The sequence below is a fragment of the Trachurus trachurus genome, assembly GCF_905171665.1.
Source record: "Trachurus trachurus genome assembly, chromosome: 12".
Taxonomy (NCBI): domain Eukaryota; kingdom Metazoa; phylum Chordata; class Actinopteri; order Carangiformes; family Carangidae; genus Trachurus; species Trachurus trachurus.
Genome location: NC_139908.1, coordinates 25,229,186 through 25,248,557, shown reverse-complemented (window position 1 = coordinate 25,248,557; position 19,372 = coordinate 25,229,186). Strand labels below are relative to the sequence as shown.

Genomic DNA, 19,372 nt, shown 5'->3' with positions numbered 1-19,372 from the left:
TATTAATTAAGTGTGAGCCAGATTTGTAGTGTTTATGGGGCACGGATGTGATGGAACCAGTGTGGTGGTTGTAGTCCTTGTTGCCCTCCTGTGGTCAACCTGAGGAACTACAACTCCATGTTCTTTTATGACACTTTACACTGCTCACCTTTACTGTTTCTGTTATTTATTTAACATGGCATTCATAACATCATGTAAACAGCTGATTCACATAACAGTGATGCTTCCTTTATTTTATTATTATTATTATTATTATTATTATTATTATTATTATTAGTTTTGTTTGTGCACTCCTGTTTACACAGAATTCAGCTGTTTTCTTAAAATAATTAAACAGTTCAACATTTTCAGAAATGGAGCCACCACCTCCTTGTGGCCATTTTCCTTTCTGAAAAAAAAAAAAAAGCTAAAATATTTTATCACACAGGAAAGGTGTATTCATTCATTCACTCACTCACTCACTCATTCAAGCTTTTCTTTAATGTGGGAACTGACCCTACACAGGAAACAGGGAACACAATAAAAAAAAATGAAAAAGTGCCAAGAAATAAAACAACAACAACAAAGCCTTAATTGAGGAAGAAAATAAATAAAAAATAAATAAAATTCCAAAATGAGTGTGTAGGGATCAGCTAAAACAGGAACATCTGGAAGTAAAGTGCAATGTCATAAAAGATTTAAGTGCACCAAGGATAAAAGTGAAGAATAGTTTTAGAGTGTTCTCCATGTTACAGCTGCACAATAAGAAAAACAGGATCTGCCAAGTTCACTAAAGGAGGTGTCTCACAAATTGACTAATTGATTTAGGATTGTTTCATGTTTATCATTAACTTCTAACTGTCATTACTATGACCATAAAATGCTATTTTTATATAATAACTTTCCATTTTCATGTGGCCAATTGCACACTGACTCCAATGGTTTCATCCTCAACTTATATAGACTCTAACTTGACTGATGATACAAAACTTTCTATTTGTTTGAATTTTTATATTTCAGACATTAGGTGTCACTCTATTGACACAAAGCATCAGAAATGAACTTTATCTCACCCTTTCTAATACAACGTACTAATAAAGACAGGCTTACCTTACTATCTTAACATGGTTCATCGTAAGTGAGACGATATTTACAGAAAGTTTCTACAGCTTCTCATTCTGTTCTACTTATGTGATTGTATCACTTTCTGCCATCTCTGTTTCATCTCACATCAAAAGAGCTACTTCATTCATGGATCTGATTATGTCATAAAATCTTTTCTCAATGATCACTTTAGGCCCAGACTTAACAGAGCTAGTTGATGACAAGTGTTATAAACTTTTACAGTCTATGGTTATAAGTCTATGCTATTATCCCTGTTCTAAGCTTGAGAGCCAGCCAGTACAAAACCGAAGTTTCCGAGTTCACCGTTGCCTTGAACGCAACACAAGTCGCTCAGAAACGAACCGGACCGGAATGCAGTGACTCTGCGCAGGCGCAGATTGAGCCTCCTCCACAGCCTGTTGAGTTTAGAGCGTTGCTAAGGAACGTAATAATGGCGACTCTGGTCCAATCAACTGTTTTAAAAAGATGTCACGTGCTACAAACTGACCAACCAGAGCGAAGGAAGCGTCACTACCTGATAAAGTTTATCCAAGCTGCTGCTACTCCAACAGGCTTTTTTTTTTAATGAACGCACTTGTATTATTTACCCAAAACCAACGCTGTTCTGTAAATGAAAGATATCTTCAAGTCTTGACGGGTTTATTCTGGTTTCTCTTATGGTAAGACGGAGCATCTGTCTGTGACACGTACAGAGGCTGGTGAGGATGCTGTGTGGGAGCTAACAGGCTAAGGCTAATGTCAGGCTCATGTATACTTCTTGCTAAGATCCGTTGCCCTTGATTTCATCTTTAAGACTGACACACACATGCGCCATACATTACATTAGTTTGAAATTCATAGTTCCTAATTGATTTTAGCAACGGGATTGAACTTGTGTTATTGTAAATTGGATTAACTAACTAACGCTTCTAAATATAGTTTTTTAATTAACATAGTCCACAATAACCTTATAGTAGTACGGTATATAAAACAGCACATGCTCTCCAGGAGTGTGTTACAGTCCTCATCTGTATCTGACAATATTTGAACTCCATCAGTACCATTTATATATACAATACACAAACAAAAAGACTATTTTTTAATGTTGTGACTGGTTTTGATCTGTGGCCTGTGTAAAGAGGTCATTCTGACTCATTAGTCATTTGATCTGAAATGAATTAGTAATCCCAATACATTTTCAAAGCTTCATGGTTTTAATTGAATCCAAACTATACACAGATCAGTCAGAAGGTTAAAGGGATGGTTCAACATTTTGGTAACTTTACCTATTGCCATAACCCCTATAGTCATAGTAGTAGGTTCATTGCCTTTAATTATCGGTGCTTGTTGTTTTGAGATCCGCAGGGCAGCAAGCTGCTCAGCCAACACAATGGAGGTGAATGGTATCTGTCCCTCAAAACTCATCATGTACACAATTCAACAACTCAAAAACGCTCTCTTGGAGAAGTTGTGACCTGCACATTCACCACACTGTGAAATAATAATGTAACATTACAAGAGTTTTTTTTCGAGGCAAATGCAAAGCTTCAGAGTATTTGCTTCATGTTACATATATATTATACATGAATATTTCATAGTGTGGTGAATGTTCAGGTCACAACTTCCCCATGAGAGTGTATTGGAGTGGTTGGATTGTGTATTTGATGAGTTTTGAGGGACATGCACCGATAATTAAAGGTCATAAACCTTGCCAAAGTGTTAAACTATCCCTTTAAAACTTGTATTAATGTTAAGGCTAATCATTGTTTATTTATTTACCTACATCAGCATAGACAAAGGAGAAAAAGACAGGATTCATGAAAGGTTTCCAGAATTTGTGCAAAAAAAAAAAGAGTAATTTTCCCTAGTTTCAAATGTTTCTCTGTTCTCATCACCCACTGTTTCACAGAGGAGAGCAATGAGAACCCGGTCAAGTTCACCTCCGATCCATGTGCACGTCAACGACAGCACACCGGTACACGTGCATGTGAAGAGCCACAGGACAAGTCCCGCCAGATCACAGGTTAGAGATGGACTGAAGTTATATTGTGACTCTGTCATAGTGATGTGCTTTTATTTTTACTGTTTTCAGTTTCAGTGTAGTTATTATGCAGTGTAGGATCCTTACAGATAGTAAAACCATGTGTCTTCCTTTCAAAGGGGAAGACCAAGGTGGACAAAGGAAACCTCCGTCCCACAGCCAAGGTCAAAACTCGAGTGCCTTGGATTCCACCAGGAAAGTCCTCCACACGCGATGTAACGTACAAGTGGGAGGTAATAAATCTCACATCACACCTCAGCATAGTGAAAACTTTTAGTCGGTCAAAGATGTGTTGCTAATCACAGTGTAATTTACACCAAGGGGCCAATGCACCACCTAGAGATCACACCTCCGCTCCCTGAACCAGAACCCGAGCGCTCCCACTCTGCCCTGCGGTTGGCTGACCTCACGTCAGAGGAAGAGGAGGGACTGCACGGACGCATCAGCCAGTATGAGAGGAAGATAGAGAGCTTACTCACTGAAGTCAGCTCTCTGAAGAATGAGGTGAGTTTCTTCTGTTGCCAGATCGGAGTCTTTCACTCATCAGGCTCTGGTGGGCTGAGCTCAGAGTGAAATAACTTTTCACCCTCTATCGTTTAACATTTCCACTAAATCTGCCCTCAGGGGCCTTATTACATCTTTTATACACATAGTCCATAGTTAAATAATGTTATAAGTTATTTTTTCTTGGAAAAAAAGAAAAAAGTATTTTCCATGACATCAATGTCATTTACGATATCTATTCACTGTTCTCTCAAGGGTTCATGACATGAACACTTTCATCTGATCCTGAAAATCAGCAAATCCAACAAATAGTGTGGAGGATTGTAAGTCATCAGTGAGTGTTATGGCTATAACAGACCCGTAAGTGCTCTAGTTGTCACTCCAGGAATGTTTCCTATCAATTGGATGTGTCAGCTGCACCTGTTTGAGCTTAGCTGGCTGTAATTAATTCAAGATAGAAATTAAATCATATCCATCAGAGCCCCAGGAGAAAAAGCTGAGTTAAAACCTCCTGACACTGTTGTCACCACACCCACTTCACCTGCTGCACAGACAGTTTGCTCAGTGGAGCTGTGATGCCAGTTGGTATCTAAAGTTGGGAATAAAACATAGTCAAAACACAAATATTAGCAGAAGCTATGTGAGTTATTTGGGTTTGAGAAATCAGCCACAGCCCCCTACATGTCCCAGACGTGTCATTTTTGCAATTACATATACACAATGTTGTCATTTGATGGAGTAAAGGTACAGGTCATCAAGCTTTTCTGGTAGAACCTATAACTAAGGTCCCCTTAGTTTGTGACCTGCACATTCGCCACGCTATGAGATAATAACTGAACATCATGAGTTGTTTTTGAGGCAAATGCAGAGACTGCTTGCCAAAAAACTGCCCCCGACGGGAACATGTATCAGCGGTTTTGCATGAATTTACCTCTAAAACAACTCTGTCTCATAACGTTCCGTTATTATCTCATAGCGTGGTGAATGTGCAGGTCACAACTTGTCCACCAGAGCATTTTGGAGTTGTTGGATTGTGTAATTGATGAGTTTGATGAGGGAAACCAAGAAATCCCATTAGCCTCCGTAGCGTAGCTCTGAGCAGCTCACGGCTCTGCTCCGCCGTTCTAAAAACAGCTTGCACCGACAATTAAACCTAACGAACCTACTCGTAAAACTATTATGGCAATGGGCCAAGTTGCCAAAATGTTTCCTTTAATGCAGGTTTTCCACCGCCATAGCTCACATACTTGAATCGATGATGATGATAACATATCAGTGTGTGTATGACCCCAATATCATGTTTTTTCTGTGTCTGTTTGTCCACGTGTGTGTTCTTACATCTATACTGCTCGTGTGCAGGTGGAGCTGCGGAAGAGGGAGCAGCAGCTGGAGCGCCAGTCGGAGCGTCTGAACGTCTCCCAGCGCGTGATCGCCGAGCAGGAGGAGGAGCTGGCCGAGGTGACCAAGGAGCTGGAGGAGACCGAGAGGGAGAACACGCGACTGAGACATTCCATGGGGAAGATGCGGGAGGAGACCGACTACAGCAGGCAGGCGGCGCACTACACACTGTCACCGTGATTGACCTGTCAGAGGCTGGAGAGACTTTTGATCGTCACTGAAAATTACAGATTTTTTTTGTCAATTCTCACATTTTGGGGGCCGGAAGGCAAGACAAACACCCAAATACATGTTAAAGAGCCTTCAAAAAGTGATATTTCCATAATATGTCCCTTTTAAAATAATAATAATTCCCCTCTGAGGTCGGTGCCATTGTATTTGATGGCAAGGGTATTGTTTTACTCTTTCGCGTCTATCTCAGAAACGCTGAATGATAGCAACGTAATTCTTTTTTTATTGAAAGTGGGACACTTCAACCTTTACTTTAGAGTCCATTGGTGTGTCTGCAGCTCACTCAGAAGCAGAGTAGTTTTGCCTCAAACATCCGTGTCAAATAGTAGACTCCTGCCCCATCACAGGATGGGCCAAAGAGTATTCATTTACACTAAGGTGGTTGCTCTGTTGTCTTGTATGATTGCGATTATTCTTTTTCTCCTAATCCTGAAGACCTCAAAGAACAATTAGTGTCTAAAAAGAAGTTTATAATAATTTTCTGTGTTTCCAACAAATATATGTAGAAAAAAGCAAAAATCTTCGCACATCTATTTCCTTGGCAGGTGCGTCGGAGGATGACAGTTAAGTCCAAATTGGCTATGTGTGCGGGAACTCTTCTTTGTTCAACAAATATATGTGAAATTTATTTTCCTTTCTTTTTCTGATCATATAGCTTTTTCTACATTCATATGACACCACTACAGAATGGATGAAAAAAAATGATGAGGCTGAGAATTTTCAAGCATTAATATAGAGAAATACAGTAGAGAGGAAATGCCATAGACTCTGAAGGAACATGATGTGTTTTGTTTGTGTGGTCAGGTGTGCATCATTTAGCTCTGACACCTCTGGGGTTCGGTCTTTAAATTTCCTCTTGTCAGGATAGAACCAGATACTCTGATGTCACCTGATAGTTGATCCTTTTATTGGTGTCTGTAAATGCACCACTCATTTCCCAGCAGCAGAGCACTGAGCTGTCTTGAACATTGTTACCAGCTTCTATTCTATTCGGAACGATACGAGACAGAGTTGTTTTCGAGGTAAATTCATGCAAAACCACTGATGCGATGCGCGTTCCTGTCGGGGGCAGTTTTTCAGCAAGCAGTCTCTACAATTGCCTTGAAAACAACTCTGTCTTGCAACGTTCTGTTATTATCTCATAGCGTGGTGAATGTGCAGGTCACAACTTGTCCACCAGAGCGTTTTAGAGTTGTTGGATTGTTTATTTGATGAGTTTGATGAGGGAAACCAAGAAATCCCATTAGCCTCCGTAGCGTAACTCTGAAGAGCTCGTGGCTCTGCTCCGCCGTTCTAAAAATAGCTTGCATCGACAATTAAAGGTAACGAACCTACTCCTAACACTATAGGGATTATGGCAATGGGCCAATTTGTCAAAATGTTGAACTATCCCTTTAAGGTTCAAGCAGTCCACATATTATCCATTCCTTTGCATATAATTTCTGCAGAACCATACATTTTTCCTGTAGCATGAGCTACTCAACAATTATGCATAAACATAACAAAGCAAGTAACACAGCTTACCGTACATAGATTGCAAACAAACATACATAAACACTCGACCATTAGTTATCCATGTTGTATCACTTAGTGAGGAAAACTGAAGCTCAGTCCAGAGGGATCCACAACATCTAAAACTGGTTACCATACCCTTCAAAAAACCCTCCATGTTATCATGAAAGCTATAAGTCAAAATTTCCAAAGGGACTATGCTCATTACCTCCTTGTACCAATCGTCCAATGTCCTTGGACCAACTTTTGATAGATCCTGATTCCTCCTGACCACTGCAGACTGGGAACAGCCCACAAGAGCTGCAGCTTTTCAGATGAGAGACCCAGTAGTCCTTGTCAAACTGGACCAAATCCATACACCGCCCATTTTTCCTGCTTCTAACACATCAACTTAACTCTCTTGGCTCTGACGCATCAGTTGCTGTTAACTCTATTGGCTGCTTCCCACTCTTCCACCTCCCACTCCCATCACCAAGGTTTTTCCCCCTACAATTACACACAATTGTTTTTTGCACCAAAAATCCTTCATCCAGACCATCTCCCACAAAACTAATCTTAGATCACATAGAGTTACACTAGAATAAAGCTTGGTGTACTTCACAGCTTGTAGAAGAGCTTTAAGACAGACTTAGGGACACAGAGTGAGAACGTCAGAGCAGTGTTTCAGCCATTTTTGGAATTGATGCAGAGACGAATTATGATTCTTTTGTTTGACATTATCTGTTCAAAAATAAGACAAGATGAGTTCATGTTTATCTAGACTGTTGTCTCTGTCTCATCCTTGCAGACTAGACAGAGACAGCGTCCAACCAGACAAAGACGCTCTGCTCAGGAAGCTGATGGAGGCCGAGGTGGATGGAACAGCAGCTGCCAAGGAAGTGTCAGCCCTGCGGGAGTCAGTCTCTAAAATCTGCAGTGCCAGCGGCAGTGTGAGTATCTGTAAACCTAAATAATAAATAGTCAGGAGGATTGATGTCATTGTTATTTATGAGTTGAGTGACTGTCAGAAACTGTTTGTGGTGACTGTGTTCCTGTCTATCTGGTGTTTGCTGATCAGAGACTCTCTGGCTCTGAGTCCTCTGTGCTGGCCCGTCAGAAGGAGCTGTTGCTGCAGAAACTGGAGACGTTTGAGTCCACGAACCGAACCCTGAGGAACCTTCTCAGAGAGCAACATGGATCTCAGGTACTGTTGTCTACAGTAGGTGTGTGTCATACGGTGGGTAAGAAGAATGTCACAGTGAGGAGAGCAGTTACACTAAAAAACAACCATCTATTAGAACTAAAACACAAGACAAAGAAACTGTTTACATGACACTTGAGAAAACCGAATTATTGCCTTAATCCGACTATAACTGGACAACTGAAAACGTGTCAGTCGGACTAATATCGGAGTTCTCCAACTCCGAAGACACCCAGATAATGCAATTGGAATTTGACTTTCTCTGGCATGTATACGCCTTAATCAGAGTTTAACTGGACAACGCTGCACATGCTCCACACACCTCCTGCGCTGGCGTAAGACTCTGGAACAAAAACATCCAAGAAAGCCGGTCGCAGAAGCTGTTGTTGTAGCGTTACAGCGTTCTTGTCTGCCTCTCGAAATCACCATGACCACGAGGAATAGCGTGCACCTTATCTGCACAATAAGTAACGTGCGCATCATGTATGAGATGAACAAAGCTAGGTCAAGTGGAAAGGGGGCCGTATTAACCCGCTGAAACGACGCATATCGCCACCTGGTGTTGAGGAGGAGGACACGTTCCCGTCAGTTATTCAATTTTCTCAGTTGCATGTAAATTGGGACAAGGACAGAAGTCCGATTAGAGGCCAAAATCAAATTTTGAGCATAGCTCAATTAAACTGTGTATGTAAACGTACTGAGTGAGGGGAGAGAAATAAGGTTCAGAGTGCTTGGAAGTTCCAACGCATGTGATGAAGGCGCTCTTTGGTGGGGGACACAAAAATTCAAAAAGAAAAATCAGACACACCTGAGCAGGTGCACAATGAACTCACAAGTAAAAGTACAAGGCCTCACCAGTAGATGGCTCTTCAAAATAGAAAGGGAAAGAAATCTACATATAATAAGTGAAAAAAATGTGGGCAAACTCACCTCAACAGTGAGGTGAGTGTGTTCATGAAAGAGATCCGTGGTGAGAGGCATTCATGCTGTGAAGGTGTTGGATGTGTCAGCAGCTTTTCTGCTCTGGGAGGCCCAGCTGAGCGGCTGCCAAATAAAATCTCCCATGTGACACAGAGGTGAGCCAGGAGTCAGGGCTACCTCCAAGACAACGGGAGGGGCCTCACATCTGTTACTACACCAGGGAGTCTTATTTCAATGTTTTGAACGGGATACACAGGGAATACTGGGCTGTCGGATGTGTGATGTCACCTGATGAAGTGGCACAAGTGCCCAGATCAGAATTCATGTCTGACAGTGTGGCTCATATTGTTTCCTTTAGAGTGAAGCATTTCCTACATGAAGTCTTAGAGAGTTTAATGTGTTATTATCATAAGACATAAAGCAGTTAAAATTCACATTTGATGAACACAAACACAGTCCGACCCCTTCTCATGTGCTGTCACAAAATATCCACATTATCATTAATAATTCTGGCTCTAGCTGGATGAGTGTAAATACAGATCTCTGATTTAATGAGCTAATGTTTTTTTGGCTGCGCTGCAGACGCAGGCTCAGCACTGTAATCATGTATATTGGAGTCTGACTGATGATGATGTTACCACCACTGGTCAGCAGAGTGCTGAGCCTCAGTCTAATGAGCTGCTCTGTCTTCCTGGCTGCTGAGAAGAGGAGGAGCACTTCCAATACACTGAGCCTCACTTCCATTATGGCAAATAAACAACTTTAATTCCATGTATCATTATTACTAAAGGAGGCAGAGGAAGAACTAAACATGAGACACATAAGTAGGGATGTCCGATAATATCGGCCCGATATTAGCATAAAAATGTAATATCTGTCCATATCGTTATCGTTTTTCTGCCGATAATGAAAACCCGAACGTAATGGCTGGATTTTGTAGTGAGATAAGTAGCTACTTAATTCACTATATATGTTGTTAATTAGTTTTTTGGGGAAAAAAGCCCGCATATCGGCAAATTTCCAATATCGGACATTCCTACTCATAAGAGAGAAGTCATCAATAGCGATGCCTGATACTAACGACTATGAGCAGCTCTACATGTCATTCAGAAGGAGTTAGACATGAAGAGCTGCCTCTAATCAAGGTCTGGTTTGTTCTGGAGTTGATGTAAATTCAGTCTGAGCTACTGTGAATCCCAGATGGAGGCTGTGAGCTGTGTGAGGAAATAGATAAGAAATGTAATCTCGTCTTTGTTTATGTTGCCTCACAACATTTTTTACTGTGTTTGGACAGATGGAGTCGATGCATCTCTCAGACCAGAGGGACACGTTACTCAAGAGGCTTGCAGACACAGAGGCAGAGAACGCTGTGAGTTTAAAAGAAGATTTTCTGTCTGTTCTCTCTTTTCCATGCGTTTTTCCCCTCTGTTTGTGATATGTGATACAGAAGTAAAGCTCGTCTCACTTTTCCCTTGGCAGCATCTTGTTGTGAAACTTCAAGAGAAAGACAAAGAGGTCAATCAGCTGTCCAGGCTTTTAGATACTGAGAAGGTACTGAACTCACAACCATCCAAAACCAAACAAATCTTAATCTGTCTCAATCATTTAGTTAAAGAAGAGTTATCTTATTGTTCAGTTAAAGAGGTCATATTCTTACTAGTGTACATTCTGCTGTTCCTGCAGGACAACGCAAAGAGCACAGCTGATCTGTCCAAGACTCTGGAGACAACAAGAGCGCATTTACAGGGACAGCTCCGCGGCAAAGAATCTGAGAACAACCGTCTCTCTGTGCAGATCAAGGTTTGTCATAGTGTCTACTCTAATACTAATAATACCTGCGGAATTATCTCTTGTTGTCTGGGACCTGTATCGTCATACAAGTAAAGGTGCGTTCACACCGGACCTGACTGACAAGTTTACATATTAAGTCAATGCAAATGGATTAGGGTTAGGGAAAACTCGCTTGTCGCTTGAGATGGGAAATCCCAAGTCTCTGGTCGTCAGTCGCTTGACGCTCAGCGCTGATTGGCTGCCGTTATCCCGGTGGTGCCGGTGTATACAGTGAGTCATGGCAGTGGACATGACACCATCAAAGCGAAAACGTGAGTCTGTGCCAAATTAACGAGCGATTGCAGCTGAGCAACAGAGCGACAACAAAGGAGCGATACGCGCAACAGCGACAAAAAAAAGGTCCAGTGTGAACGCACCTTAAGTCAATGTGTTTTGTTACCATGGCCACTGCAGTCCATCTTAAGGCCTTTGCACACCAAGTCATTTTTTTGTTTTGTTTTGTATGTGTTTTTTTCTGTCAGCTGACAAAAATTGTTAAGGCTTTTTACAGATGCAAGAAATTGAACCTGTTCCAAAAACTTTAAGTCAAACATGATCGACACAACATGAGATCAAATTTATTTTTAGACGTGAAGCAATTTCCGACAGAAAAAACAGACTCGTGTGCAAAGGGCCTTTGCTGTTGTCTGACCTACACACTGCGACTCCACCGGTCATCTCTCCTACTTCCCACTGGTTCCAGAACCTGGAGCGAGCGGCCAGTCAGCAGACGGTAGAGATGGAGCATCTGAAGGAGCAGCTGACCACCCTGAAGCAGGAGGCCGGCGAGGATCGAGAGGCTCTGAAACGAGCCACGCGGGCCCAGAAGCAGCGAGCGGAGCGCAGCGAGGTCACCGCAGGACATCTGAGCGTCCAGCTGCTGGACATGGTACGGCTGCAGCACAGAACCAACGGGCTCCTCCAAAAACTGTGGAAGCACAGGCTGAGGTCGACATCCTCACCAGGCCTTTTCCTACATGAATAGACTATTGATCATATGTTGAAGGGAGAACTGAGCTGCTCTTGTCTAGACTTTAGACTTTATTGGTCCCCTTGGGGAAATTCTTCTCACAGCACCGTCTCCATTTCACAGACAGAACAGAACAAGAAAACACATTAGAAAACAGAACAGTGTCCACACTTAAAGGGATACTTCACCCAAAATCGATAATTCACCAATTTTCTACTCACCGTCATGCCAAGGAAGGGTCTGGAGAACACTTCTGGAGTTCCAGGTGGGTCTGGCTCACTTTTGAATCATCCAAAACACACACTATGAAACATCCAAATACCTCCATACTGCTCTTCTGTTTTTAGAGATGTTCATTCGTCATTGTAAACCATTGGATGTATGATGTAAGCATGGAAGCACATTCCTCAGCAAATCTCACGCATGTGCACAAACATCCACAGAGCCACTGGGAGCTACTGCTACAACAAGGATAAAAACAGAGATCACATTTTTTTCCAAACAACTTTTTCATGTTGCGGCTTCAGGACACTTGGGTCAGTACAGACGAGCAGTATGGAGCTATTTAGGTGTTTCATAATGTGTGTTTTGGACGATTCAAAAGTGAGCTCTATCCACCGCCATTATATAAAAATCTGTTGCCAGCCGGACCCCCCCGGGAACACCAAAAGTGTTTTGATGACTCAGAAAGTTCTCCAAACCCTTCCTTGGCATGACGGTGAATAGAAAATTTGTGAATTATCAATTTTGGGTGAAGTATCCCTTTAACGAAGTCCACACTCTGGCCTGTTCAGCGAGGCCTATAGGACAGTCAGAGAGACAAGGTGAGATGAGGTCCTTTTAGAATATAGATGGCTGAGAGCTCTCTGGATGTACATCTGTCCTATTCTCATGAACATGTTATCTCAGTAAAGTCTTGAGGGATTTTCTTCAACTGATTAGATTTTAGTGGTTAAAGGTCATGATAATCTCACATTCTTGTAAAGGCAACATGTCAGGAACGCCCAGAGAGAGTTTCATTACTTCTGACACACTGTGACCTCATAAAAGCTGTTTTATTTATACAATAATTATGGAGAGATTGTGACCACATTTCCTGTAACGTGTCTGGTTGGTGGAGGTGGTGACTCTAGTTTCTCTCTGCAGGAGAAGCAGGTGGCAGACGCCGTGTCAGCTGCTGAGACCTGGGAGAGCCGTCACGCTCTAGAGGTTAAGGAAAAGACTAGAATGGAGCTCGAGCTGTCGCTGTTGAACAGGTATCTCTAACAGCTCCACACACACACTCTTATATCAGAGCACCACAGTTGTCCTGAGCTGCCGCCAGACCAAAGTTCACCTGGTGACGTTTACCAATTGGAATCTGGTTTACCAAAAATCAGAAGGGGGCAGGAGACACTGTGGATAGTGCTCTTTATTTCACCTCCACTAATAAAACAATAAACAAGCAATGCTTTCAGAATGACAGGTCAGCTCTTCCCCCTCTCACATGCTGGTGATTGGAGAGTCTTGTGCCTTGGGTGGGTCAGTTCACATCAGGAAATGAATCTGTCTCACTCTGATCCATATAGATATGAATAGGAGACACTATCAGGTCCAAGTGCCATTAGCCACAGCACAGAACAAACAGATGTTGAGCATGTTTCTTCATTAGAAGTTATTCTAACCATTAATTGATTGATTGATTTTTGTATCCACTACCTGCAGTCGTCTATAGAACTATCTGACTGACAGGAAGTGTTACTCATCTTGTAAAAAGTATGAAACTGTTACCAAACTGTGGCTTCATTCTAAAAAAAATGCATTAGCAATGAAAAGGTGAGCATGTCCTGGTTCAATACTTATTATTGCAAATAAAATAAAAAAAACCCGTATATGACCAAATAGCTATGCCAAATAGTCGCCCGCATGCAAACATGTGCCTTTGCTCTAATAACCGACCTCATTCAGCATATTAAACGCCCATTCAATTAAACGTCTGGGCGATTAAGTGTTTACCATAGTCTTGCACAGAAAAAAAAAGTTTTTTTTTAACAGCGTTTCACCGGCTCTCACCTCTGTCAGTCAGCCCCTCCTCCCACTCTCTCTCTCACATGCAGGCGCACACTCAGACACACAAACACGACAGGTCGCGCTGGACTGCTAAAGACAAATAAATAAATGCTCTAATTGTGTAGTGTTACCACGATCAACCCCCGCTCCCATAATAACACTGATCTGATTGGCTGCACTGATCAGCTCCCTGTGTCGCGGCTACACAGACAAACTTTATTGTCTGATGTCAATAAAGATGTGTCGGGGAAAAACGTAGTTTTGTTCCAGTGGTCCTATGGTGACCTCCTTGTTCTTTGCATAATGGTCTGGTGCTGCTCATTGCAAAAATAAATTGTAGCCTGTTGCAAATATGCGCCTGGTTCTTATGAACGTCTGGGCTCCAAGTCGATTTAGCATATTAAACGCCTGGGCTACTAAATGATCATTTAATACGGTAATGACATCTGACGTGTTGTATGACTGACAGCCGTATAGCAGAACTGACGGAGCAGCTGCAGAACACGGAGGATAAAGGCCGACAGGAGAGAGAGGCTCTGCTGGATCACCTGCACGGACTGACTGCAGACAGCACCGCTGCCAGACTGGAGAACCAGAACCTCAAGGTGAAACCAGTGGGACACGTTTACTGTCAGTGAACCTGAGGATCAGAACCTCTACAGTACATGTCTGTTCTGTGTCTGTGTCCAGGATGACGTCTTTCCTGTTCCCATTTTTCACTCTAATAGACTTTCATTGACTCGCATTAGATTAGCAGGACGGACCCTCTGGTTAATTACAGTGATAACTGATGACATGTGATGTAAACATGTGTCTTCCTGTCAGGCCACGGCGTCAGCAGTGGAGGAGAAGCTTGACATGTCTGATTCAGAGCTTCAGCAGGTCCGAGCTTCCATCAGGCAATATGAGAGTCTGCTGGAAGGCTACAAGATCCAGGTATCAGAGGTGTACAGCACAGCACAGGTACCACAAACACCGGTAATGTCCATATGAAAAGTCTGAACCCAGTTTTTTCCATCGGTCCAGGTGGGGAAAACGCGGGCTGAGGCCGACGAGTACGCCGTCCGTCTGGCCCAGGCGGAGCGAGAGGCCCAGGCCGTGCGCACCAGGCTGGAGCACGAGCTAGAGGAGGTGCGCAGGGAGATGCTGGGGCGCCTTGCCGACCTGGAGCCTCTTCCTGAAGCCCTGCGACAGTCCGAGCTCCAGCTGCAGGAGGCTCAGGACAGGGAGCGCAGCCAGGAGAGACGCAGTGTGGAGCTCACCACCACCCTGGCCGATCTCCGCATGAAGGTCCCTAACAGTCCTTTGTCTAAATGCCAGTTCAAGTCAGAATTACAGAGCAAGGTCAGGTCAGTGAAGTGCTTGTGTCGTCTCTTGTCAGGTGGAGACCCAGGGCAGCCAAATGGAGCTGTTCAGACACAAGAACAAGGTGCTACTGGAGGAGAACAGACAGCTTCAGCAGCGGGTGGAGAGTCTGGAAAGGTCAGTCTGCTGCCTTTCAGTGTTCGATCCGAGGTGATCTGACATTGTGTCATTACTTAATTGTGCCAAGTAGGGATGTTACATTATTTTAAATGCTGCTATGGGTATCTGGGAATGCCTCAAATGGAAATTTCGTTGTATGATATACAATGACAATAAAGCATCTTAATCTTGTTTTCACAATTAATCCCAGTATTTAACACGGTTACGAGACAGGTTTTTTTTTAATGCAAATGCAGAGCCGGTGTCGTGCCGAAAAGACACTGCTTGCCAAAAAACCAAGCCACCGACGAGAGCGCGCATCAGCAGCTTTGCATGAATTTACCTCGAAAACAACTCTGTCTCGTAACATTTTGTTATTATCTCATAACGTGGTGAATGTGCAGGTCACAAATTGTCCACGATAGCGTTTTGGGGTTGTTTGATAGTGTATTTGATGAGTTTGATGAGGGAAACCAAGAAATCCCATTAGCCTCCATAGTGAAGCTCTGAGCAGCTCATGACTCTGCTCCAATCTAAAAATAGCTTGCACAGAAAATTAAAGGTAATGAACCTACTCCTAAAACTATAGGGATTATGGCAATTTGCCAAAATGTTGAACTATCCCTTTAAGACAAGTAATAATAAAAAGACCAGTTCAATTAGTGTAGACAACAACATACAAATATAGTCATAATTTGGGATCTTGGCCCGACTCTGCTAAACTCTCATAGCTGTACAAAGACGTTTCAAATGACAGTTTCTCCCAGCCCTCTGTGTGCTAATCTTGGATGTATGTCAGAGGCAATGTGCCAATTATTATAGCTTCCACTTCTTTAATTGCAAGAAACTTTTTCTGGAAGCCGCCCCCATAACCACTTTTCAACTGCTTGAAAAAGAGGAGGAGAGAATCATCTCTAAATGAATCCTGAGTGCTCAGCCTGTAAAAAAAAAGGTGACAGACAATAGTTAACCGTTAATATTAACAGTTTATTGTTGTTGTCTCTGTCTTTTGTCATCCTGCAGAAAGCTGGAGGAGGCTGTCAGTCAGAACAACGACCTGCTGGCGGTCATCACCAAACGTGAAGACACCATCAACAACAACCAGCTCCGTCTGGAGGAGAAGACCAGGGAGTGTTCCCTGCTGAGCCGGAAGCTGGAGGAGGCTCTGGACAGCGCTCGCCAACAGGTACCTGAACCTGGCACAACACTGGTCATAGAAAGAGGTGTATTTAAAGGGATATTTCAACATTTTGCCATAATCCCTATAGTCTTAGGAGTAGGTTTGTTACCTTTAATTGTCGGTGCAAGCTATTTTTAGAATGGCGGAGCAGAGCCGCGAGCTGCTCAGAGCTACGCTACGGAGGCTCATGGGATTTTTTGGTTCGTTGTGACCTGCACATTAACCACGCTATGAGATAATAACAGAACGTTACGAGCTCTGAGCAGCTCGCGGCTCTACTCCGCCATTCTAAAAACAGCTTGCACCGACAATTAAAGGTAACAAACCTACTCCTAAAACTATAGGGATTATAGCAATGGGCCAATTTGCCAAAATGTTGAACTATCCCTTTAAACCTCAGTGTTAATCCCAGACTCTGCAGCCTGTGTTGTATGGATGTGTATAATTATCTTTTATGTCTTGAGGTTCATGTTTTTATGGCTATATCAGTAATGCTCTGTCATTAAGTTCAGTGTGTTGTATTTATCTCCAGATGTCGGATACCAGAGAACGAGCTGTCACCAAAGAACGCTCCACCCAGGCCAAGATCCTGGACTTAGAGACCCAGCTGAGCAGGACCAGCTCAGAAATCAACCAACTGAAACGCAACAAAGACGAGGTGAAGGCCTCCAACAGTTAACTCAAGTTAACTCAAACTTAGGCCTGTGTAAACTGTAAGCATGTGTGTAACGTGTGTGTTTTGTGATACTTGGTGATCAGGTGGAGCGACGTTACCAGAGCCGACTCCAGGATGTGAAGGATCGGCTGGAGCAGTCAGACAGCACAAACCGGAGTCTGCAGAACTACGTCCAGTTCCTCAAAGCCTCCTACACCAATGTGTTTGGAGATGTGGCCCTCAGCAGTGCTCTGCGGGCCCCCTCACCCATCTGACAGCCCCAGCATTAGAGCAGCTTTATACACACTAAGTCCAGAACACAAGTGTGTCTCTAGATTTACTAACCAGAGCTGGAGGCTGTGACGATGACAGTGTCAATCAGCTGCTTGTTTCATACACTGTCAACAAGTCAGATGAGGAGCAACAGGATCTGTGGGGCTTTTACAGTGTAGGACTACTTCCTGTTAAGATTTTATTTAGAACAGATTTGATGCAAAGTAAAATCTGTCACTGGATTACAAAACAAAATCACCAATAGGATTACAGTTCATAAATGTACAATTTGAACAACAGTGGCAAACGGCAACTCCAAGAATGTGGATGTTGGAAACAAAGCAAGATTCACATGTTATTAAGCATAAAGCAAATTATGACATTGGCTGGGTGGTAAAGGATGTGCAGTGCAAAATGTGCAAACACAATGAACTGTGTGCAATTAGCATCTCAACTCAAATTTAATATCATTAAATACTGAGATGAATAGACAACAATAACTCCCAGGGTGTTTTCTATGCAAAGCTACCACACAACAGCTGCTGGAGCTCAATGGTATTTAAGATATTTCAGTTTTTTTCTTTCATTTTCCATCATCTCATCAGAATTATTTGTTCAGTCCTCGAGAACAAACATCAACACCAAATACCCTCATTTTTCCTGAAGCTGATATTTCTCATCAGTTAGCTTGGACAGTGCCTTGAAGCATTTCAGACTGATTGTCATCTAGAGGAATTCGTTTGGAAATTGAAGTTTGTATTTTCCAGGCCAAAAACAATGGAAATTGCACATTTTCTTTAGCGTTACATAGCGATGACAACAGCTAATGTAAACCAGAATAAAACAGAGATTCACATATACTGTATATTTTATTTGTACCCTTCAACTTATCTTTTATTATTCACTTCTCTCAGCCATGACACATGTGTTTAAAAGTGCGTCTGCTCTGTGCAGAGCTAGAAACACTGGTGCTACCACTGTCCTCTGGCTACTACAGTACAAGACAGTGTGGTTTTGCTTTTACATTCTCACTAGCACACTGTTCATAAAACCTAAAGTTGTTCATAGACTGGCATTTTTTAACTGTTTCCTAGAGTGTATTTAATAACAATCATACATTTTATCTAATCGCACAGCAATGATATGCAACAAAAAGTTTCTTCACTTGAATCACATTGACTTAATGTTTTATGTTATGTGTAATTTTTCCTCCATTCTTATTACTGTTTATGTGATGTAGTGTGAAAGAGGATACAAGCCAACATAACACCTTTTGATGCTGGTACACTGAGGACTGAAAATCACTCTGTTGTTGTCATACTGTCCAATAGCAGCAGCTGTTCCATGATACAGCCCCACAATGTTCTGTTTTCTGTGTTCATCTTAGAAGGATGGGCCCACAGCAAGCCCTTTAAACAACTGTCCGTGTGGTCACATCTAGGAGCCTATACACTTTTAGTTTGCGGTAAAATGACAGTTAAGATGAAAATGTTGTTTCTACCAGAGGAGCACTTGTGATATTCAGCTGATAGTGTCTGCTGAAAGAGTTCTCACAGACAAGAGTGATGATTCATGGGGACGCTACGTAAGAGCTGAAATGCCTTTTATTCATGGTTGAACAGAAAGAATCTTTACTTCTCAGTGTTACTGGGTTGTCTCAGAGTTCTGCGTCATTGCTGTGGCCTGGGCCTGCGTACATGGTAATAGCTGCACATGAGCAGTGTATGTCTGACAAAAATGTGTGCTTTTGACTTGAAAGTATTGATAATGCAGCGTAAACATAGTCAAGATGATCCACAAGCATTACAAGAACATGGGTCAAATGAAATGAAGGGACAAATAAAGAAGTTTTGTGTTGAGTATGTTTGTTCACCAGATGTTTATTGTTTCAAAGACATACAGTATATTTACCTATTCATTTAAAGCAGATATCAGTGGAATGTTTTTGTTAATATAAGTCCTAAATAGTCCTATTTTCCGTCAGCAATCACTTACATGAAGTATTTCAGCCTAAACACGAGTCTCTCCGTCACTCTGCTCTGCTGTAACCCGAGGAGAAAATTTTCCTTGTGGGATACAAG

The 19,372-nt window shown here is 42.4% G+C and overlaps 1 protein-coding gene across 1 annotated transcript; it reads left to right on the top strand.

Annotated features, from left to right (window-relative positions):
• Positions 1 to 1,690: 1,690 nt before the first annotated feature.
• odf2a (outer dense fiber of sperm tails 2a) lies at positions 1,691 to 17,420 on the top strand. Its single transcript, XM_083983756.1, has 19 exons — positions 1,691 to 1,763; positions 2,993 to 3,106; positions 3,244 to 3,357; positions 3,446 to 3,628; positions 4,988 to 5,175; positions 7,557 to 7,698; positions 7,827 to 7,952; positions 10,165 to 10,239; positions 10,350 to 10,421; positions 10,554 to 10,670; positions 11,404 to 11,589; positions 12,817 to 12,926; positions 14,189 to 14,324; positions 14,545 to 14,655; positions 14,746 to 15,009; positions 15,101 to 15,201; positions 16,207 to 16,369; positions 16,896 to 17,021; positions 17,123 to 17,420. The coding sequence occupies exons 1-19, from the start codon at positions 1,761 to 1,763 to the stop codon at positions 17,291 to 17,293; spliced, it is 2,502 nt and encodes an 833-aa protein (XP_083839882.1). The 5' UTR covers positions 1,691 to 1,760; the 3' UTR covers positions 17,294 to 17,420.
• The last annotated feature ends 1,952 nt before the right edge of the window (positions 17,421 to 19,372 follow it).